This window comes from Choristoneura fumiferana, chromosome 14 (assembly GCF_025370935.1).
Source record: "Choristoneura fumiferana chromosome 14, NRCan_CFum_1, whole genome shotgun sequence".
NCBI classification, from domain to species: domain Eukaryota; kingdom Metazoa; phylum Arthropoda; class Insecta; order Lepidoptera; family Tortricidae; genus Choristoneura; species Choristoneura fumiferana.
The window spans coordinates 19508129-19532141 of record NC_133485.1 but is presented as its reverse complement, the minus strand read 5'-3'; the positions used below and the strand labels follow the sequence as shown (position 1 = coordinate 19532141).

At 38.4% G+C, this 24013-nt stretch overlaps 2 protein-coding genes, 1 long non-coding RNA gene and 2 other non-coding genes across 6 annotated transcripts; 4 read left to right on the top strand and 1 right to left on the bottom strand.

The window, feature by feature from the left end:
• The first annotated feature begins 3438 nt into the window (after positions 1–3438).
• On the top strand, positions 3439–5397 carry LOC141435389 (uncharacterized). Its single transcript, XR_012452145.1, has 3 exons — positions 3439–3490; positions 3856–4032; positions 5195–5397. It is a non-coding gene; the product is annotated as an uncharacterized lncRNA (long non-coding RNA).
• Positions 5398–8713: 3316 nt separating this feature from the next.
• Positions 8714–12584, top strand: LOC141435388 (general odorant-binding protein 1-like). Its single transcript, XM_074098108.1, has 3 exons — positions 8714–8862; positions 10467–10647; positions 11463–12584. The coding sequence occupies exons 1-3, from the start codon at positions 8734–8736 to the stop codon at positions 11648–11650; spliced, it is 498 nt and encodes a 165-aa protein (XP_073954209.1). The 5' UTR covers positions 8714–8733; the 3' UTR covers positions 11651–12584.
• Positions 12585–14225: 1641 nt separating this feature from the next.
• Positions 14226–14297, top strand: TRNAA-UGC (transfer RNA alanine (anticodon UGC)). Its single transcript has one exon. It is a non-coding gene; the product is annotated as a tRNA-Ala (tRNA).
• Positions 14298–15317: 1020 nt separating this feature from the next.
• Positions 15318–15389, bottom strand: TRNAW-CCA (transfer RNA tryptophan (anticodon CCA)). Its single transcript has one exon. It is a non-coding gene; the product is annotated as a tRNA-Trp (tRNA).
• Positions 15390–17114: 1725 nt separating this feature from the next.
• On the top strand, positions 17115–22706 carry LOC141434795 (ATP-dependent RNA helicase vasa-like). Of its 2 annotated transcripts, XM_074097237.1 has the most exons (7): positions 17115–17437; positions 18407–18607; positions 20024–20053; positions 20336–20466; positions 21144–21232; positions 21938–22062; positions 22499–22638. In XM_074097237.1, the coding sequence occupies exons 1-7, from the start codon at positions 17269–17271 to the stop codon at positions 22549–22551; spliced, it is 798 nt and encodes a 265-aa protein (XP_073953338.1). In that variant the 5' UTR covers positions 17115–17268; the 3' UTR covers positions 22552–22638. The 2 variants fall into 2 exon arrangements, with proteins under 2 accessions (XP_073953338.1, XP_073953337.1); XM_074097236.1 differs by lacking the exon at positions 20024–20053 and having other exon boundaries at positions 17117–17437; positions 21938–22064; positions 22499–22706.
• The last annotated feature ends 1307 nt before the right edge of the window (positions 22707–24013 follow it).

The following is a 24013-nucleotide window of genomic DNA, read 5'->3' as shown; positions in this document are numbered from 1 at the left end:
GATTTGTTCCGCTGGATTAAATCGTATATAGAAAATAGGAATCAGTGTGTGGTTTTATCTGGTTATGCCTCAAAATGGAAGTCTATTAGCTCTGGAGTACCCCAGGGCTCACACTTGGGTCCTTTATTATTTACGCTTTTTATTAATGATATAAATAATTATATTAAACACTCAAATGTGTTACTGTACGCCGACGACACAAAAATTTTTAAAGTCATAAACTCTGTTGATGATTGCTATCTATTGCAGGAAGATTTATTTAATTTTGAAAAATTTTGTATTGACAATAAATTAGTTTTAAACCTCAATAAGTGTTATGTCATAAATTTTTCAAGGAAAAAACAAAACTTAAATTACGATTTCACATTGTGTAACAGTCGTCTGAGTAGAGTGACACAAATCCGTGATCTTGGTATTATTATGGACTCTAGACTTCTGTTTAAACCACACTTAGATTCAATTATTGAAAAAGCATATAAACAATTAGGCTTCATCTTGCGTGTATGCAAACAATTTAAAGATAGTCTTACATATAAAATCCTTTTCAATAGTTTTGTTCGCAGCCATCTCGAATTTGCCTGTGCGGTTTGGAAACCCTACCATGCTATCCACATTAAAAGAATAGAAAGGATACAAAAAAAATTTGTTAAAGCTCTTGACTTTAGAACTGGCCACACTTATAGTAGCTATGAGGATTCACTGACATACCATAAACTCCAAACGCTCAGCGAACGTCGGGATTGCGTAGACTCAGTTTTACTTTTTAAGATGTTGCACAACACGTTGGATATCCCCTCATTATTTCATCAAATTGGCTTTAGAGTCCCTCGTAGATGTCAGCGCCAGTGCCGTAAAAAAGACCTGTTTTTCATTCCTCGAAGTAGGACGTGCTATGCACGAAATGTATTCATAAAGCGTGCTTGCAAATTATTCAATGAAAATGAAAAACTTAAGGACGTAGATTTATTTAATTGTACTATTAACACGTTAAAACGTGCTTTTCGATAAGCACTAATGTATAATTTTAGTATATGTTTATGTATGTGCATATATATTGTTTTCTTATGTATGTGTGTAGGTATATTTTTGCGAGATTTGTGCCTTCGATTGTTTTTCGACGCGTATGAAGTAGGTAGTATTATAACTTTATAAGTGTGTAAGTATTCCAAATTGTATCAGCCTAAATGTAAATCTTTAAATTGTTATCTCAGGACATGTGGCTTCGTTAGATATACACTGCAATTTAAAATGTAAAGGAAACTCCAGGTCTAAACTATATGTCATAGTTTAAAAAACTAATATTTGTAAACGACTGTTTGTTTCTGAATTAAATAAATAAATAAATAAATAGGTAGGTATTTTCTTACGACTTGAGTTGTGTTTGAGATACAGCAAGCCGGTGTAGACGGAGACGTCCGTGACTACAGTGACTGTCTCTCCCATACGAGTATAGGCGTATCAATTCTAATAAGCAAGGACAAATGTATAATGAAAAAACGCCAACTGCGTTATTTAATGTTTAATTAATATTTAATGAGAATTATATTATTAGAAAACATTGGCCGATTTGGCCGCAGGTCTAAGATCGATTCTCCAACAAATCCGCACGAGACCCTGCTTCTTTCCAAATATTTAGGTCAAAAGAAATAGGACTTGGAACGGGAATATGGGGATAGGATGGATTTGACTGTACGGTGTTATACTGCATACCATAATTATACTTACTTTGGTCACTCAATTATTTTGTCGGCGAAGTCAACAACGACGCACATTCTGCGAGGTAATTATTGCTCGTTTGCTAGCGTGCTTAGACGCTAATGCTGGTAATAGTTGCCCGCGACTCCGCCCGCGTACACTTCGTTTATCGATATCCCACGGGAACTACCTATGCAATTTTACGGGATAAAAACTATTCTATATCCTTCCCCGGGGCTCAGTCTATCTCTATACCGCATTTCATTTAAATCGGTTCAGTAGATCCAGAAATTACCTCCTACAAACTCACAAACTTTACCTCTTTATATAAAGATAGACGATAGAAGAAGATTTCATTATCGTAACTGTTTACCTATCTAATTAACTTAATATAAGAATCTTGATGTTACCTACTAACAAATCTATGGACCTATGGACTTTTATTTACCTACCTAGGTACTAGTACATTGTGTCTTAAGGGCGGTAAACAAGGAATTACGAACGAGAGTCTATTAGAAGCCCGAAGTCGAAGACTGAGGGCTTTAATGAGTCGATGTTCGTAATTCTAGTACCGCCCGTGCGACATACAATGTTTTTCATCACATTTGCAAGTAAAATTGTATATTTGTAAAAGAAAAACTAAGATTTTTCCAAAAATTGCCGATACCGCTGACTACGCTCTTGGCAGCGCCAGCCTCCGCGCCGCCCTAGCCCTCCCCCAGCCTGACCATGCGCGCGCCGCGCTCCTGCAGGCGCTGCAGCTGCAGCACGCCAGCGCCATGCGGTATCACACTCATGCGATGCGACCGACCAAGGGCTGCATGACAACAAAAGTAGTACGCGCAATGACTCATGCGACCGACCACGGGTTTCATGACAAGCACATTAAGGTCGAGGGTTTTATTTGGGGGGGTTGCAACCAAGGTAGCCTGCATGTTACGATACCGTTTACGAGCAAGTGTGATGAAAAATTATGTAGTAGGATGTCCGACCTACATACATTACAGGTTAAGCCTTCATAAACCTTTATATCCTAGCAAGTTATATCGCTGAAACTACCTACCTGCTACTCGTTTAAGTAACTAATTTAATTAATGTTTATTACTGCAATAACTTGATGAAGTGATATTTATTATAGGATCATGCTTGAAGGTGAAAATAAATGTAAATTGGTCAAATGCAAATACAAAGCATTTATGGCAAAAGGGAGTAGATATATCTATTAATTATAGTACCTGGGTATCTTTACTTTCAATGCAAAATTACAGCTTTCTATAAGCTGTCTGTGTCTGACCTAGCAGTCTCTAAGCTGAGTCACGGACGGACGGACGGACGGACAAGGCGAAAAGAACTATGACAGTTGCTTGTAGGCTACGGAACCCACAAAATGAAATTATTAACAAACATTTTTCAGATTTTCCTGTCACCGAAATCAATGACATGGTTCTTTCTTGCTAAGTCCTAAGGTACTCTTACTGCCCTATCTGAACGGTCCCGGGTCTGTGGGGCCTACAATAAAAGCACAGAATAGAACGTAGTCATTATAGGGACCTTCCCATTGACCTATTTTGAGAAAGCCAGGGAACCACTATTTGCCTTGCGGGAACTTAACTAGGATAAAGTTAACTGGAGGGAACCCTCGACGCGCGAGTCCGACTCGCACTTGGCATTTTTTCATTATACATTTGTCCTTGCTCATTAGAATGGATACTGGTATAAAAAGGAGAGAAAAGTCACTGTAGTTACGGACGTCTCCAGTCTAAGTCTTGCTATATCCACCTCAAACACACCTCAAGTAAGTAAATACATATTTAATTACTTATTTTTTACTAGCAGTTGTTGCAATTAACAGAATAAAATAAATAAATGCCGACTTATAGCCAAATACCATAACCAATATTGGAATAACACGTGTCACTTTTTATCCTCATATACCCACGGGATAGGGACATTTCAACCGCTGGCTATAAGTCATGAAATTTGGGACAGTTATTGTTCAACGTCAATGAAGACCACGATATTTCGGGAATTCCCAGAGGAATTTTGTAAAATCCCGGAATTTTAATAATACCTAACTACCAGATCGAATAGTTTACGCGTGCGAAGCCGCGGGTGAACTCTAGTAACTACGTAACTTAGTTTTATTGTTAATTTTCACAGAACTATAATAGAGATTGAAGGAAAGAGTGTAGTAACGAAAAGTCCCCGGTGTCATTTCTCGCCGCTAACTACAGGCCGCTCCCGCCGTCCTACCCAACTCCAGTCCGCTTCACTGTTTAAAAACAAAATGACCACCAATAAAGTTGTAGCTGCTAATGGAGGTATTTCCTTGCGTCGGTAAGTACTATTTGACCTTAAATATCAGTTATTAATTAAATAACAATTTATTTTTGTAAAAAATATTTGTAAAACTTGACGTTATTGTTTACATTATCAGAAGGCGAAATGCACAATTTATGGTAAAGTTTTCCTTGTAAGTTTCATATACCATCATGAAATTCATTATTTTTTTCTAAATTTTCAAACCGATACTTTAGCTTTAGAGCCCCTTCTATGAGTTAAACTGTTGGATTGATAATTTTGAAAACATTCCTAATAAATATATTAAATTAACAACAACTAAATATTACGACTAAGTTCTCTTGACAATTACTAGTAAAGAGTAAATAGTAGCCTAACTTATTAAATATACTTACCTAAGTACATACCTACCTACTCGGAAAATTCCGTACAAAATACAAAATCCTTAGAAAATTATTCCTTGGTTTTTTCATAACGGCTACGAAACCCTAGGTATTTTGGATGTGTCCAAAATGTTCTTGGCCGGTTTTTAGGGTTCCGGAGCCAAAATGGCAAAAACGGAACCCTTATAGTTTCACCATGTCTGTCTCCGCGGCTTTGCTCAGGGACTATCAACGCTAGAAAGCTGTAATTTTGCACGGATATATATGTAAACTATGCCGACAAAATGGCACAATAAAAAAATCAAAAAAACATTTTTTTAGCGTACCTCCCATAGACGTAAAGTGGGGGTGATTTTTCTCTCATCCAAACCTATAGTATGGGGTACCGTTGGATAGGTCTTTTAAAACCATTAGAGGTTTGCTAAGACAATTTTTCGATACAGCGACATGTTTGCGATATATTCAACTTTAAGTGCACATTTTCATTAAAATCGAGCGTCCCCCCCTCTTAAATCTAAACCGGTGGGTGGAAAAATTTGAAAAAATTCAGGATGGTAGTAAATATATCAAACTTTCAAGGAAAACTAAAACGGTTAAGTTTGCTTTAGAATTATTAGTAGTTTAAGAGTAAATAGCATAAAATATACCTAAATTATGGAAGATTCCGTACAAAATACAAAATCCTTAGAAAATTATTCCTTGGTTTTTTCATAACGGCTACGAAACCCTAGGTATTTTGGATGTGTCCAAAAAGCTCTTGGCCAGTTTTTTATTTATTACAACTAAGTACTAAAACACTTTCTTATATTTTTCAGACAAATCATCCAAGCAAATATGACGAAGTTGTTTGTATGTATATTGATTATGGTCGCATCGTGCTGTGCCGCTGTGGTCCCAGGACCAACTGCTAATAAGGCAATGCAAATGGGTTAAATTGTGGGCCACAATGTTAATGTCAATGTGTTAAAAAATTACTGAAAACTGTAAATGGTAAATAGGAAATTGGAATAAAAATCAAAGTGGGTAAATATTGCAGTTTTAATCCAGCATCTAGATCTAGATGTTAGGTACAGAAACCTATTATACACAACACGTAGTTTAGAAACATACTTAGATTCAAAAGGCAAGCATAAAATTCTACAAATACACTGACGAGCAAAAATAAAGGGTCGGTTACTAAAATCGCAATAGGTCCTAAACTATTCATTATTATTAAAGATGTTTTCTTGATAAAAAAAAAATAAGAGACTACAAAAAGCCATGAAAATAATTTTCTACCAGTCTGAAGTCGGTGTCTCAGCACGAACCAGCAGGAGTGGACCTATAGTCATCTACCTCACCTACATGCTATACATTGATTGGGCTTCAATCACTCCTGCTGGCTCGTGCTGAGGCACCGACCGACTTCAGACTGGTAGAAAATTATTTTCATGGTTTTTTTTAGTCGGTTAAATTTTTTGTTATAATTTTTTTTTCACGCTTTTTAGTGTAAATAATCTAAGATACAATAGTTCAACAGTAGTAAGTCAACTGCTCGTCACCTTTTCGAAAGTTTGCTTTTTCCGATGCAGAGACGTTCATTATTGAGGAGTCCTGGTGCTTCACCACCCGTTTTACCATATGCATAGGAGCATAAATTGCTTAGCAACTGTGTCAAAGTAATTAAAATTCAACCCGTGAAATACTTGTTATTGAGTAGTAACTCCGATGGTCAACTGTATGGTCTTCATCATCAGTTCCACTTTTACCAAATGATGATTTTCAAGGAGTATAAATTGCATGCCGCTTTCATAGACACTGCAGCAGCTGCATACTTGCCTATGAGAGAGCCAATAAGAACTGTAAATGAGCATCTACAGGGCACATCTGACATTTCAAAAGATATCATTTAGCAGAAAAGATATCATTTATTTATATTACAATATATTCGTCCTGCCCACGCATATGAGTATTTAAAGGAACTTCCGTATTCTGCCCAGTGTTCTTAAAGAAGCACACTTTTTTTTTGTAGGTTTTTGCCCAAGAAGGATTTTTATTATTATTTTAAGGACTATGTAAGATATGATAAGTATGATAAGATAAGGCGATACTTTACTTTTCAAAACAGAGGCACACGCAAAGAGAGAACACATAACAGAGGCACGAGGAGGACGACGATGAGGAGACGACGAGAAAGAGTTGTCTAACGCACTCAGAGTAGCCATCGTTTTCAACATTTCTTACTATCATACGGCATAAGACGATGGTAAAATGAGATGGAGGATTCGATCGCGAACATCAGCGCGTTAGCCAATAAGGCCTGTGATCGTTAAAATAAAGAACTCTGCCTAAACAATCAATACTATTATGCGTAAACAGATTATGCAAAATAGAAATATGATATAAAAAAATATGCGTAAACTGTGCAGACCATGAAGTCTATTTAAATCGGACCATTGTAAACTTTTGGAAAAGGTAGTTGGGAGACCTTGTCTTGATTACATCAAACAAGAACCATGCGAACACAAGCTCGACTGTCGTTTAGCTATCCTAAGCCAGTGTGCATGCCATCATTAATCATTAATGTAAGACGAGACTGTGATCGTGGGGGAATCCTGAAACAGAACCTAGCGTAGGCATTACGCATCCTTTGAAGAAGTCGCTGTCTACCTACTATTTCTATTTCTATAAGACACAAGGACCAATGGCAGTCAGACAATACTCGTAATTTAAATGATACTTAATCATGGTTTTTGTAGTCGGTAAAATTTGTTTTTATGTGGGAACTATGGCCCAAGCCCTCTTGTTCTAAAAGGAGGAGGCCTGTGCCCAGCAGTGGGACGTATATAGGCTGGGATGGATGGAATTTTTTAATGCAGTATTTCGAGGCCAATTCAGTGCATTAGCTCTTTAAGCAAACAATTAAGTTTTAATTAATGAATGTTAATTATTTTTACATTGCACACAGGCTGGTTACTTAAGTTAATGTACCAGCGCAGTTAAAAGGTAAGCTAATAAGCTACAGTACTACATTATTTTCTAATCCGAGTGTTAATCAATATGTCATTACCTACTCAGTTAATACAGTGAGTATTTACGGAGTCACGGTCCGATAGCGCGATGCAGGCAGCTGGCAATTTGCTAACAGTCGCAAGTAAACAAAGTAACAGTCACGGCCCTTGCCTGCCGCTAATGCTGGACATTAGCTGATAATACAGGCCTTCCCTGGGTTGCCAGCAGACCAATTTACCTGAACACTCCAGCTTTTTTATGATTATCAGTCCACTACTAGTCCAATTCTGTATTTGGTGTCTGTGGTCGTGTGTCGTGTGACGGATGACCTGGTTAAAACCGCGAGTTCACGGTGGATGCAGGCTGCTTCCGACCGAAGCAACTGGAGGTCCAAGAAGGAGGCGTATGTCCAAAAGGGGTCCTAAGGCTGATTATGATGATTTTAAAAGCCGAGATGGCCTGCCTCATGGCGACCTCGCTTCTTTGTTGGATACTCTTGAGAGAGCAGTCCTGGTCACGTAGCACGTCGATCAAATCTACGCCAGTTCTCCCTGGGCGGCGCAAGTGTTGAGAGGAGTATTTTTTAGGGCTTCTCTGACCAGTCCAGCGCATGGGAGAACGTCCTCTTTATCTTTTGCCATTGACCCTTTCCTACACCACAAGCTATATTATGGCGTGCATTGAGTAGGTAGGGTAGGCAGCGCAGGCGCTGGTGGCGCTCCGCTGTGGTGCATATTACCAACTGTCTACCCTGGAACCGACTTAATGCACGTCAATGTGGTCCACCAATCGGTCCAGAGTGGGGAAAACCTTGGCTAATCGGTGATACTGGGTAATTCGGTGATGCTGCTTTATTTTCTTATACAGATCCTCACTATGAGGAAATGCAAGCTATAAAATCGATGGGAGCTGTTTTGATCCTTTGGTTGGTAGCGATTTAATTGCTTGTGTTTTTCTATTGTGAGCTCAGCATAAGATTATCGCAGTATCACCGGATTACCAAGTACCTGTTTTTTTTTGTATGTGTCATGTAAATTGCGTGACAATACAATAATCTGGTAGTGACATCCTGGTAGTCGGCCAAGATCGACTCCACAGGACGGAACTCTTCAACGGTTAATGGCATCGACTTGAAATTTGGTATGCAAATATAGTTTGGGTGACAATACAAATATACCTAGTCAACAATTTTTTACATAAAACTTAGTTTATTTTTTATCACCGATAAACCAAGGTTTGCCCTACTCCCCACGTCGAATACTCGTATAGGAGCGACTGTAGCCTTTAGCTACAGTCCCTGGCAACCCAGCGTCGGGCAGGCAGCTGGTATATGAGGGCGCGGCGTCTTCGCCGAGTCAGCATCATGTCCGCGGGCGCGCTGGGTCGCACGCTGGCGCTGGCTGCGCTGCTGGTCGCCGCTCGGGGCACCGTCGACGTCATGAAGGATGTCACGCTCGGCTTCGGGGAGGCACTCAAGCAGTGCAGAGAGAGCGTAAGCGGTTTCACAATATCCGAACCGATTTACTTATTTCGTTATCAGCGACTTTTGCTGGTGGCATCGCTCTAATTTTTTTTTAATGTATCAAGTTATTTTGTTTCAATTGTCTTTTCTGTAGCCTCTCCTTTTCTCCCTTTTCTATTTCAAATATTTTTATTAATTGAATCAGGCGTTACTGTGCGGATGTCCATTCTCTCTATCTCTATAGCAGCCCTTGTTGCTTCCGTCTTCGAACGTAGGCCTCCTCTTCACGTTTCCACGTCTGTCTGTCTCCTGCTACCTTCATCCAGTTAATGCCGGCTTGCTGCCGGATGTCATCCTTCCATCAAGAGAAGGAGGTCTTCCTCTACCGCGGGTGTTGGCACGTGGTCTCCACTCCAGTGTTCTTCGCACCCAGCGGCAGCGGTCCATTCCATATCAGTGAACAAATAAACGATTACTTCTTGCGATTGCTAATGTGTGTTCATGCAGCTCCTCCACCCCCGTACTGCAAGAACACATACAAACTAAAAGACTACCCGTTGATGATCGTAATAGCAACCTGTCAGGCAAAAATATATTCTTTGTATTGAAAAGTATGAGACTACGCCCATTAGCATGTTTTTAGGGTTCCGTAGCCAAAATGGCAAAAACTTCAGTTTTCCCTTAAAGTTTCGCCATGTCTGTCTGTCTGTCCGTTCGCGGCTAGAAAGCTGTACTTTTGCACAAATATATGTGTTAGCTATGCCGACAAAATGGTACATAAAAAAATTTTTTTTTTAGAGTACCTCCCATAGACGTAAAGTGGGGGTGATTTTTTTTTCTCACTCAACCTTGTAGTGTGGGGTATTGATGGTCAGGTATCAGGGTACAAAAATTTGAAAAAAAAATCAGGATGGTAGTAAGTATATCAAACTTACAAGGAATACTATAACGGTTAAGTTTTCTTGAGAATTATTAATAGTTTAAGTGGTCTAAGGTATAAGTACCTAAACTTGGAATATTCCGTACTAAATAGGAAATCCTTAGAAAAATATTACTTAATTTTTTCGTAATGGCTACGGAACCCTATTTCGGGCGTGTCCGACATGCTCTTGGCCGGTTTTTTTTGAACCTACTAACCGACCGTTTCCGTCGTGTGTCATACATGCATTTGACATTCCGTTATTGACACGTTCCTATTACGGTATTGATACCTACGATGTAGTGGTAGACCATAAACCCAACTATTAACACCACCACACTGCACTGACGCGTTTTTCGTGACTTGTTGCTCTGAGGATCTCTGATTGAGTTCGAAGCGTCATCAACTTTAGTCACCTTCACTTTTTTTTTTCAATCGACTGGATGGCAAACGAGCAAGTGGGTCTTCTGATGGTAAGAAATCACCAACGCCCATAAACATCTGCAACAACAGGGGTAAGTATTGCAGATGCGTTGCCAACCTATAGCCTAAGATGGGATACCTCAAGTGCTAGTAATTTCACCGGCTGTCTTGCTCTCCACGCCGAAACACAACAGTGCAAGCACTGCTGCTTCACGGCAGGATTAGCGAGCAAGATGGTGGTACCTTGCACAAGGTCCTACCACCTGCACTTGTTGAACGAATCTTTCAACAGACCCAATTGACGGAGGAGAAGATGGAGGAGTTCTTCCACTTCTGGCGCGAGGACTTCAAGTTCGAGCACCGCGAGCTGGGCTGCGCCATCCAGTGCATGTCGCGGCACTTCAACCTGCTCACCGACGGCGAGCGCATGCATCACGAGAACACCGACAAGTTCATCAAGTCTTTCCCCAACGGTATGTATAATATAACGGCACTGCTTGGGTTGCTGCTTTGAATGCGGAAGACCAGCGCTCACTCCACCCCTGGTTCCATGCTGAAGCGAGACCTTTTCGTGTACATTTCGCGTAAACAACCCTGCCTTTCATAATTCTGTACCTGACGGATGAGAAGTCGAGATTTTATTTCGATCCCGTGGCAATATCGGGATGAAAAGTAGCCTATGTGTTATTCAGACATCCAGCTATTAACTACCATTTTTTTAGCTTATATTTGTATCCCACTGCCGGGCAAAGGCCTCCCTTCTTGGCCGCCACATCTCCCTATCAAGAGCCACATTCGGCCACTCTCTCAGTCCTGCGTCCAGGTCATCTCGCCATCTACGCATCGGCCGGCCTTGCCGTCAGTGGCCGTCGAGCGGCACCCACCATATGGCTGAGTGCTCCCATCTTTGCGGGTACATCCGGCAGATATGCCTGACCCATACATACCATATTTCATCGAAATTCGTTCAGTTGGTTTTATCTTTACAATCCGTCGTTACAAACCAATCGAAACGGTCGATCGATAGTGTATGTCAATATTGTCTACGATTTACTTGATCGAAGACAATATCGGAAATCGCAACAAAAACCCGTTACCCGTAAAAGCAAATTATTTCTGCTAAAGTCCTACGCTACCTACCTAAATCAATTGCTGGCTGGCTGGCAATTTCGAAGCGATCTTCCCATGGGGCCCTTTAACATAACATAAAGGACTAACCAACATACACAAACATTTGCGTTTATAACATTAGTAGGAGTTACCGTACTATATGTACATATGGTTGCAGGCGAGGTGCTGTCGCAGCAGATGGTGTCTCTGATCCACTCGTGCGAGCAGCAGCACGACGCCGAGCCCGACCACTGCTGGCGCATCCTGCGCGTCGCCGAGTGCTTTAAGGCCGGCTGCCAGGAGCGCGGCATCGCGCCTACCATGGAGATGCTCATGGCTGAGTTCATCATGGAGTCCGAGGCTTGAGGCAGACCCCCCACAGTATTTTAACCTTTTCAATATGGGTGTTAGTTTTTTGGATCGGCAAGCGCAGTTCACCAACGAGATGGACGGAGCCTGGTAGAAGCCATGGCTTGAAGCCTGGTGGCCTGGTGGTGGTTCATGGTGGATGCAAGCAATTCTATGGGGGAGGCATATGTCCAACAGTGGACGTCCTACGGCTGTATGATGAGCAGTTCTTAACGATTCACGGTTGTAACCATCACACACGGTTGTTCATCATCATCATTCTCATCATATTTTATCAGTCGTAGGACTTCAACTATTGGACATAGACTTTCCCCATAGACCTCCAGTTACTTCGGTTGGCAGCGGCCTGCAGCCACCGTGAACCCGCAGCTTTAACCAGGTCATCCGTCCATTAAAGCGATAAGTTTTTCGTATTTTACGAGTATGTAAAAATCATGCCATAAATTATGTAAGGTTCTATTCGATATACATAGGTAGAGTCCTAAAGATAAATGTTGTATGTTGGCTACTCTACATAATTTTCAAAAATATCGAATAATGTCCGTTATAAAAATTTTGCATTTAAGTAATGGTTGCTTCAGTTGTTATCGAGTTACGAGTAGATAAGATAACAATCATAAATATTAATGTTATAATATTTGGAAAAGAATAGAACCAACATTTTAGTTCAGTTAAGTGATTAAACAGAAATTAAATTTTTAATGATTAGTTATTCGATTATCTGCAGAAAGTTATAATGCTGTGCTGTGTTGTAATTCATTTTATTTTAGTTTGTTAATCTTTTATTATACGTTGCATCTAAATAATTATATAACCTATATTTAGATACACGATGACGACCCGGCGTTTCCCAGGATATTGTTAAATATAAGATGTTTGCGATCAGATCACACTTGTTTATTAAATAGAAAATAAATATTTTAATTATTAACATTTTTGTTTGACTACGTTTTAGCATTTATTTAAATACCTTGTAGAGCATACACTACAATTTGGCCCGTTAGATATATAATTATTAAAATTGTACCTATGACTAAGAAGGGAGTCGTTGAAATCACGTTTAATAAAAACAAGTGTCAAAAGGGACCCGCAGCGAATTTGTAAAAAAATATTATCAGTCATTTACTGAAATTTTGGTAACTGGGCCAATCAACTTTTTTACCCACACTATTAATCTGTCCGCGACATTTTTCAAACAATTGCAGATTTTTGTAAGTAAACATGTTTAAGTACATGAATACATGCCATCCTACGAAAGTTCAACGTATTAAACCATGAAATATCTTGTTGGAAGTACGATTTTTTGGTAACGCCAGAGACAATTTTGGTAACGCAGGAGACGCCCAAAGTGTCGGTAAAATAGTTGATTGGCCCAACTACGAGTACAGTCGACGAGTTCTTATAATTACCTACTTTCGAGCAACATTTTCATCAAAATTTGTGGACACGACTCTCTTGTTAACGAAATTTTGCTCAGAAGTTTAAGAGTTCGACTCTACCTACTAACTGGGGGTTTTCATAAAAAAATGTACCTGCCGGTTTTGCCTTAATTATCCTTAATTTTCCATACAAAATTTGCTGGTCAGTTTTGTGACGGTCCATACAACAACATACATATGGTTAACTGCGTCATCGATAGTGCTCGTGATTCTGAGTAGAAATAACCCAAAATTTGTTAGGTTAAAAAAAATACAAGGTACACTTTGCCAGATTAATTTATTCCTACAAATAATTATTAGCTACGCACTACTTAACTAGATATGTAGGTAAATTTTGACGTCATAATTATAGTTTCCCATTCGTTAAATACATTCCCTGCGGATTCCTGTAAGTACCTATGTGGAATTTGATCAAATGCTTAATCCAAACATTACTTATTTGACCGGTTATATTATTTATACCAATGCACAGACTTTTATTTCTTTCGGGCGATATTTTCACAAAATATCATAATTCGACCCCCCTCTCATATTTTGCACACTGCCTTATATTAAATGCCAAATGACGATCATAAAGCAGCGTTTCCACCAGAGATGTGAGAGGATGTGTTGGGAGGAAAATGTTTTTCATTAACCAATAGAAACGCTTCATTTGCACATCCTCGCACAGCACATCTCTGGTGGAAACAGCTGAGCGGAGCGAGGCGAGGTAAATGAAGCGTTTCTATTGGTTAATGAAAAACACATGCCTCGCAACACATCCTCGCACAACTCTGGTGGAAACGCTGCTTAAAAAGCTTGATGTTCGTGTTCGTACGAGTATTCATCCAGTTATTCTTCCAGTACCGCCCGTGCGACGAACAATGTTTTTCAGCACATAAATATCAGTAAATATATAATATTGTACTTAATGAGATAATTTTATTTATTCACAACAGAAGATACAATAATATGATAGGAAACCAAATTAATAAAACTACATAAATATTGTACTTGTATATTTATTTACACAAATGGCAGGCTATTGTTCCACACCTAATATAATTATGCTTTACGACACTGCTTACGAGCAAGACCAGTGTGATGAAAAATAGTTTATCGGTGAATCATTAATTTCAACCAGTGAAGTAAGCGGGGATGTAGCTCAGTGGTAGAGCGTTCGCTTTGCATGTGAAAGGCCCGGGGTTCGATCCCCCGCATCTCCAAACTTTTTGATTCTTTTTTTAAATATAAATGAAGTTTTTTTTATTAATCTTTTTCAAATGCATTTTGACGTGGACCACGTAAATGCAAAAACAATATTGTCACATTGAGAATAATTTATATTCAAATTTATTTTATTTTTACTTACCTTTTAGTTTTAATTACTAAAAATAAAGTAAATAATTTTATAAAGAATTTACCTTTAATTTTTTTATAAGAGCTAATAAATATTTATATTTCTATTTTTTTTCTATTTATGTAATGTACTCGTGTATCTAATACTTTTAAACAAGCAATGGGAGCGAATAATTGTGTTAGAAAACGAGTATAATCCACCGAGCTATTATTATTTTATTATACAGGGCGTCCCAAGATTATGGGACATCAAGGGAAAGTACCTGAAATATCGTAGATAGGAAATTTTGCTGAAAGAAGACTATGTTATTTTTAAAAGTTAGTAATTCTGCATTTAAAGATTTTCTAAGAATTACTTGCTTCGTCTGGGAATCGAACCGACTTAAATGTGGAAAAATTAATTTCACGTTGTTCCTTTCTGTTAAGATAGTATGTTACTTTGGAAGAATTAATTATTATTTTTTGTCCATTCTTTCGATTGGCATCATAAAAATAGGGGTGATTTTTTTTTCACATTTAAGTCGGTTCGATTCCCAGACGAAGAAAGTAATTCTTAGAAAATCTTTAAATGCAGAATTACTAACTTTTAAAAATAGCATGTTCTTCTTTCAGCAAAATATCCTATCTACGGTATTTCAGGTACTTTCGCTTGATGTCCCATAGTCTTGGGACGCCTGTACAGCCAGAGCGAAGCCCGGTCGCTCAGTTTTGAGCCGCACAGCTAAATTGAACTTTTGAAAAAAAATCTTGGTTACATAAGTAATGATTACTGTACAATTCTGTTTAATACAATAATGTCAATTAAAAGTCAAACAATGACTTCCACCCACTAAACATACATACATACCTCTATCTACATTATTCCGAAACAAAAAAAATACATTTTATGACCCCGACGTGATTTGAACACGCAACCTTCTGATCTGGAGTCAGACGCGCTACCGTTGCGCCACGGAGTCGTTGTGAAACGAAGCGAAATTAGTCATCAGTTCACAACAGCGTGCGTGCTATAGATATTAACGCCATCTAGCGGTGATGCACGTAAGCACGGCGTAGTAAAAACATACAAAGAGCTACGAATACGTTCTTATTCAGTGCGGAACGCTTGACGACGTATTAGTTCCGATATTAACCACCAGGGGCCATTTACATAATAAAAAAATAGAAGTACTTAAATAGTATTAGTAAAATATCCATAACAAAATCGCTAATACTATTTACTTGTACTTTATTATGCAAATGGGCCCTGTTCATTAAGGTGCTTTACCATTCAGACTATAATCATGGCTAGATAGATACGATAATTTCAAAGTAGTTTGTACGAAAAAGAAAAAAAAATACATTCCTTCGTTCGTGATTTGCCCCAGCGGTTATCGGTTATTCGGCTGATATGGCAGAACCAGAAACTAGACACGAAATGCGCCGGGACACTGCCAAGTCACACTTCACAACACTATACAATACAAATACACCGACATAAACACACACACACACACACACACACACAACACACGCAAACACGCAAACACGAGTATATAATATATCTCTGTAATGATGGTGTAATGTTTTATTAAATAAATAAATAATAAATAACCAAATTACCATATAGGTGTCCCTACAATATTTGAAGAGTTCACTCGATTTCCTTCGGATCCAACAATTAGATCCTGATTTGGTGCTTATGGGACCTAATTGAAGGTCTTCCTGAACAAACGAAAAGATTTTTTTTTCAAATCGGTTCACAGTCAGTCAATCGGTGTTTTGAGGTAACAAATATAAAAAATATAATATATAACCGAATTGATAAACTCGATAAACTCCTTCTTTATTTTAAGTTCGTTAAAAATGTGGCATCACTCAGACAACTGTGAAGACTGTGAACGATTGTGTTGCTCTGAGGATGAGCTCTAGTTGAGTTCGAAACGCGTCTGCGCAGTGTGGTGATGGTCATAGATGAGTTTGTGTGTGTTCGTACAGTGTGGGAACTGGTTTACTAATGTTTCGGCGAATAACGTTTGGCAACCTGTTTCATTTCGCAACTTTTCATTTCCCAACTGTTTAATATTTCTGAAGCTGTAAATATTTCAGGATTTTTATAAAACTAACCTAACCTAACCTAAAGGGTTCTACACGATGGCCCTGAAATAAATCCTGAAATATTTACAGTTTTAGAGTTTGCGAAATGAAAAGTTGCAAAATGAAATAGGTTGCCAAACGTTACGTTGCGAAAAGGCAGTACCTACTCGGTGGGAACTGCATGAACACACATTTCTTGCATAAACTTAGCTATCATAAGGTGAGCAAAGTTTCAGTTCCATAAACAGGTAAAGGTTATCAAAAAGTTGAAAGTGCTCTGTATTACTTAAGTACCTATATAATTAAACTTAATGAATTACTTAAGTACCTATAATAATTAAACTCGTCTGCGTGATAAAATAGCTTTCTAGAACTGGGAAGTATCCTAATTTAAGTTGTTTTGTAACTCGTATTTTGTTTGTGCGTGAATTATAGATAAAATATCGGTTTTCTGTAACTTTAGTGCACTGATTTCTTTCTAAACAAATCGTCTATGGCATGTTTTCAATTAGGAGATAATTGCCAAAGACATTTGCCTATTAGCTATAATGATTTGTTAATGCCCTAACTTGACCTGAGCGGTATTAAATAAATCACATTATTGTTCCTGTTCACTTAATAGTTGATGAAAACAATTCCCTTATCTATTTTATATTATTAATAGTTAACGTTAAGTAAGAGGAGGTCGTCGTGTACGAAAATTTCTGCTGTGGTTTTTGTCAGTGCTGATTTCCTAATTGCATTAAACTTACTTCTTCGCGTATGCCGATCGTGAGGATGTCTCGTTTTTATGGTGACATGGAGACCGTTGCTTTAGCTTCGACGTCCAAGGAGGCATTACCGAACATATGCGGGGACGTCGATCAATCATTCAAAGAAGTCAACAAATTTGAAAAAACTATGACGCTCATTAAACTGATCCAAGAAAATGGTAAGATCATAAAATATTTGTAAATAGCATTTGCCGCCGCTTTTCTCTATTGCTCTATCTCCATGACTATAAATTATTTGAATACTTTTTATATCTTTTATAAATTAAAACTTCACAATGCACAAAGGTTTGAAATTCAAGATTGACAGAAAAGACATACTTGCATGTGACGTCACACGCAAGTAGCACCATACTTGCTGCATAGAGAAAAGCGTTTGATAAAGAGCATTTATAAATAAAATAAAAAACACTATAAATCCAATTTTCAATCGATTTAAGTTTTCTCTTCGCTAAACACTGTGTGTATACCTATTTTTTCACCAAAATATACATATAAGACATGGCAAATTCAAGAATTGTCAAATACCGTATTATAAGAGATTTCAATTAAAATTATTTTACCATTCCCACGGGATAGGGAATAAAAGGGTTTATATTTTCTGTTATACCGTGGCTCAGGCCCGATTTGCACTTTTTTTTTTGTTTTAAGAGTACTTGAGTCGTGCTTTACTATGGTTGGTACTTGTACTACCTTCGAGATTCTAGTTGTAAAGCTCGTGTTAGATATTTTTCTGAAATGTCCATATGCCATCAGCCGTAACTTCTTTGACTGTGTGTTGACGTGTGGACGTTCAAATTTGCTACTGGTAGCTTCGAATCTTATCTTTACTTTATGTACTTCATAGTTTGTTTGGATATACCTATATCTTATATCAAAATTTACATAAACTGTCAACTCTACAAGAAAGATAATTTAAATAAGATTACTGAATACGAAAAAAACTAATCGTATCAAGATTTGAAATCAAAACTACAATTAAAGTAACACTGGTTGAAGGAAAAAAAAAACTATCTGAATGCAAAAATAATTACAATTTGAAAGTAGTTTCGAATTAAAACAATTGCATTCAGGAATTCACTTACAGAATAAAACGCAAATTTATATTCTTGTATACTTACTGCTTTCAGATGGCAAGCGCATCCTAGTTTTCGTAACAACGAAGCGCACCGCGGATTTCGTAGCCGACGTGCTCTTCGAGCAGCTGCAGAAGATAACAGCGTCGCTCCACGAAGACCGCAAGCACCGTCACAGGAAGCTGGCGCGGCAGAGCTTTATGAACGGACACTGCGACATCCTGGTGGCCACGACGGGAGCTATTTGCGGTCCTGGTAAGTGCCGTATTGATATTCATTTTACTATCAGCCGTAGATCTTCCATTATTCTACATACCTCCCCTATAGACCTCCAGTTGGTTCGGTTTTATTTACCTATGTCACAAAACAGATAGTTACTGAAGTCAATCTCATGTATGAACTTCACTTTTCATACCTACGCTCGGCGGTCGCTCTAGGGTTGTCAACTATGGTTTATGCACAAAAAACTATCGTGGTAGTGGCACTCGTATCTAGATGTTGTATTTATTGTTAAAAATGAAACGGGAAGAATGGAAATATAAATTAATATTTTAATGTTGATGTCATTGTTATATTACAAATTTGTCACAGAAAATATCTTGCGACGATTTCGACATTGGCGAAATGCATGACTATAATCACTACTATAATGCATGATTTTAAAGTGTAATTGCACAAAAAAGTTCACGGACGCGTGTCTCAAGCGGATGGCACTCGCGCTCGCACTGGTCCCAACCGGTCCGAGATATCGTGTCCGTATGCGTGTCCATGTGTGAGTTGCACGAGCACACCTTGTATGTAGATTGATTTCTGTACCTACCTATCTGTTTTGTGCCTATGTTGACGAAATAAATGAATTTGAATTTGGAAGTAACCTGCATCCACTGTGAGCCCACGGCTTTAGCAGTTGATCCGTCCCTCTCGTTGGTGGACGTCTTACGCTGCGCTTGCCGATCCGCGGTCTCCATTCGTGAACTTTTCGGCCCCAATGGCTATCTGTTTTCCGTGTTATAATGAATCCATGATCCAAAACATTAAAGTTGTGGCAGCTTGTACCTAGGTATCGATATTGTATGTACCATCAGCCAAACAAGTGGTCTATCAATATTCAAACAAGTATCTATCAAATGCATATTATGTGGCTAAAGAAGAACTTTCAAGTTGACAGACACGTCTATTGGTATTATTGCTTTATGACATGCAAACGATTATCAACTTTAGGGTGATAGACCACATATTTGGCTGATGGTACATTAAACATGGCAATCAAAACGCACGGATTGAGTAGATCAGATTGAAATATTGGAAATATTGGAATCATGTAAATTAACAAATGTAAAATAATGGCTAGTTCCTAGCCTAATTTTATTGATATATACCTACCCTAGTTGACTTCTGACCATAGACAAAATATAATACTATATTTTGTCCATGCTTCTGACAGAGGTCGTGATCAATAAATTTATTAGTAAATATTTTTTTTTAATGAAAACCATAACAACCTGGTTATAAATAAAATAAAATAAGAATTTGTATAATTTCAGACAACATGGCAATTGTCTTTTTGATAATATTGGTGTTGTTCTTATAGTGTTGTGAGGTACTTTCAAAAACTCTTAATTTTGTGGTTCCGTGGATGAAAATAAAACAACCAATTTTTTTATCAAATAGCTGGCAAACGAGCATGCGGGTCACCTGATGGTAAGTGATCACCGCCGCCCATGGACACCTACAGCATTATTTGGACTGCGGGTGCGTTGCCGGCGGGGAGGAGGGGGGAAGGGGGAGGGGAGTCACCGTACGAAACACAAAACTTCTATTTCACGCCGGTATTCTGTGGGAGTGTGGTAACTAACCCGGTCGAGCCGGCCCATTCGTACTGCAGCCAGCGACTGATCTTACAGTAAGGCTCTACCACATAACAAATGAAGTAGGTACACATTGAAATACATACTGATTTAGTACACACTATTATTATTTCAGATATTACAGACGTTGATATAGTGGTCAATTATGATCTTCCAACGAGCATAGACGAGTACGTGCATAGGATCGGGAGAACCGGGCGCATTGGCCACAGAGGGAAAGTTATATCTTTCTTTGATGTGACTCAAGTAAGTACTTACCTATTATATTGCTCAAAAAATGCCACTATACCTACTGACTTAGCTAACACTTTTTTATGTGTGCCATCCCAAAGTCGGTATTACTTATTTGTGGAATTGTTTTTTGTAGTTATCACTATTTTTGACTTAATAATAATAATAATTAATTTGTTTGTTTGTTGTACCTATTAATTTGTTTGTTGTTTATTTGTTTTGTTGACTTATTGATACTCATGCCTAAAATACAAATTGATAGTGACTAGAGATAATGTGTAATACCTTTAAACGAGCAATTCTTGTATGTATAATTCGGGGATCTCGGAAACGGCTCCAACGATTTCGATGAAATTTGGTATATAGGGGTTTTCGGGGATGACAAATCGATCTAGCTTGTTCGTATCTCTGGAAAAACGCTTATTACCTACCGAGTTTTAGTCCGAGCAAAGCTCGGTCACCCGGTTACTATTTATTAACACACAGTAAATCGTACAATAAGTAACAAGTATACAACATACCAAAAAACAAAGAAAAGTTGATCTAAAACTCACTTTTATTCTAAACCTAAAATCCTGTTTAAAAATATCTCCCAGACCGCTGTTATTGGTCTGCTTATAAGGCTTGCTGCGTTTCCTCGTTCTATGGCAATGCCTACGTTGACTAAAGTAACTTTGGTGATTAATTTTCAGGACAGAGATATAGTGGCTGATCTGGCCAAATTTCTATGGCAAGCCGATCAACCCTTACCAGACTTCTTTCAAGGCGAAAGCACTTCCATGTAAGTGCAACATATTTATTTGGATGTACCATCAGCCAAAAGCCAAATATGTGGTCTACCACCGTCAAATTGATAATCGTTTGCATGCGTCATAAAACAATAATACCATAGACGTGTCTGTCAACTTGAAAGTTCGACTTTAGCGACATATTCATTTGGTAGGAACTTGTTTTAAAATTGATAGACCACTTATTTCGCTGACCGTAGCAACTATAGTACGCACATATACTTGCCCCTCCTGTTTGGAGTTGGCTAACCTAACCAAACCTCACCTATTTTTACTTGGTGCGTTCCCCCCCCCCCTCTAAAATGTAGGTACACCGGTGGGTGGAAATATTTGAAAAAATTCAGGATGGTAGTAAGTATATCAAACTTACAAGGAAAACTATAACGGTTAAGTTTTCTTGAGAATTATTAGTAGTGTAAATAGCAGTCAAGGTATTAAATATACCGAAACTTGGAATATTCCGTGTAAAATACGAAATCCATAGAATATACCTATTACTTAACTTTTTCGTAATGGCTACGGAACCCTATTTCGGGTGTGTTCTACACGCTCTTCGCCGGTTTTTATTTATTTAGCCACACTAAAAAAAAAAACAACAAAAAAAACAAAAAGTAACAAAGTTTGAGTTAAAATAAAAAAATACAAAAAGACTACAAAAACCAATCTTACCTAATCTTGTTTTGTTTCTGTTATTGCAGATATTCAGCGCCAAATCTGCCGCAGCCGTCCGAGGAGAGCAATGACTGGCAAATGCCAGAGACGTCGGCATACGATGGCTGCTTGTCGGTGTGGCTTCCGTATTGCTGTGAATGTTCAAATTATGGTGTGAGTGACTACTGTATTAAATGACTCGGTCGACAGACGACAAACTACCTAATAATACAAAAACAGCTAAATCTCAATAAATTACCGTCATGACTGAGAGACTGGCTATACCAAGACGGTTGTTTGTTTTATTAGGCAGGGTGAAAATAAAGCAATAAATAAATAAAATATTAATAATAATGCAATACAGAGTTTGATTTTGAGTTTGAAATATAAGGCTAAGTTCAGATGAACGCGCAGTGACGCGCGCCGAGCCAACCGCGCGTCTCCGCGCGTTCATCTGAACAGCCTTATTGTAGTGCCACCACCATAATCTAGTTCTGTCTCCGTCGTAATATTAACGTCCATTGCTTTACTTATTTCATAGTTTTAAACAGAAACTGTTCTGGTGTTTCTTTTTATGAAACATTTCTTTCTTCTTTTGCAACGCGCAGAAACTCACATCGCAGCGACCGACAGCGACAGATGCTACGAGGCATCGAGCTAGACGACTCATACGCGCGGCGCAGTCGATCCTATGCACAGAAAAAAAGGAATTCTTTGACCAAGAATATTCATAGTCTTAGGAATATTGTTTAAATCCAAAGATAAAGATAAAGATAATTTAGTTATTTGTCAAATAATTTTGTGTCCTTTCTTGCCTTTCAGCATGCAAACTTTTTACTTATAAATTTAAATAGGTAATTTATACAATAAAAAAAATAGAAAATACCTAATTAAATTATAATGAATATTACATTAATGTTATATAAATAATTTTAACGACGTTTTGAACAAAAACAAAGTAGTATCACGTAGTGATACATTGTGTGTTAATTAATTTTATCAGGAAAATAATAAGTCTAATTTTTTACTAAAATTTAATAAAATGTGATAATTAGGGCCTTCACTAACTACCCTTAAAGTTTGAGGTAGTATCAAAAATACACGCCGTATATTTGTGCAAAATTACAGCTTTCTAGCATTGATAGTCCCTGACCAAAGCCGCGGACAGACAGACAGACAAGACAGACAGACATGGCGAAACTATAAGGGTTCCGTTTTTGCCATTTTGACTACGGAACCCTAAAAATGACGTGTAAAAGTGCCCATTGCGTCCTATTAACTGAATAAATGATTTGCATTTGAATTTGGACATAGGCGTCCCCCATAGACCTCTTTGCTTCAATTGGAAGTGGCCTGCATTCACCGCAAACACACGGCTTTAACCAGGTCCATCTCGTTGGACGGCCTATGCTGCGCTTGTCAATTCGCCGTCTCCAGTCAAGAACTTTTACTGTCCCAACGTCCATCCGAGCCGTAGTTGGATAGCGATAAACGGATTCGTGACAGACGAAGTCGCGGGAAAAACCTATGGTAAAGTATGAAATAAAACTGCATAGCATCACGCAAACGTTAAAACTCTAAATAACAGGTTTGGACGCAGTACCTGGGAACCGGGAACCTTAGCGTTTAAAATTAAGTATCTTGGAATAGTGGCTCCATATCACAACTGCCCGCAATTAGCCCTGCGCTTGCGCGGCCAGTGATTACAGGACGACCAGGCGGCGCGAAAAGCGAATTTTGTGTTCATTGCGCGGTGTAGACGCGAACTCCGCAGAGGTTAGTTAGCAACACGCGTAGTGTATTAGATCGCGCGTCGCGTCGCCGCTCGCTCAAAATCGTGGTGGGACCGATACATATTTCTGCGGGAACTTATGGGTGCATATTCTTATTCACAGGTGTTCTCATCAACATGTTTTCTGACTTATTCAAGGTATTTTAATCAGGTGTACCGCAATATTTCAACAGAACAGAGCAAGCATGGGCTCATGTTCAAATCCGTACTCGCACCTCTGAGTTTTGCAAATCATGTGCGAAATTACATTTGTTTATCACGAGATTTATTATTTGCATCTCTGGTGCCAACGCTGCTTTAAACCAATGAGGGCTATCGCGAATGAATTCGC

Coding starts and splice junctions, on each gene's coding strand:
- LOC141435388 (XM_074098108.1), top strand. CDS start 8,734: ATGTCCGCGGGCGCGCTGGGTCGCACGCTGGCGCTGGCTGCGCTGCTG. Junction 8,863..10,466: donor TCAAGCAGTGCAGAGAGAGC/GTAAGCGGTTTC, acceptor ATCTTTCAACAG/ACCCAATTGACGGAGGAGAA. Junction 10,648..11,462: donor CATCAAGTCTTTCCCCAACG/GTATGTATAATA, acceptor ATATGGTTGCAG/GCGAGGTGCTGTCGCAGCAG.
- LOC141434795 (XM_074097236.1), top strand. CDS start 17,269: ATGCCGATCGTGAGGATGTCTCGTTTTTATGGTGACATGGAGACCGTT. Junction 18,608..20,335: donor GGGAGCTATTTGCGGTCCTG/GTAAGTGCCGTA, acceptor TTATTATTTCAG/ATATTACAGACGTTGATATA. Junction 20,467..21,143: donor CTTTCTTTGATGTGACTCAA/GTAAGTACTTAC, acceptor ATTAATTTTCAG/GACAGAGATATAGTGGCTGA.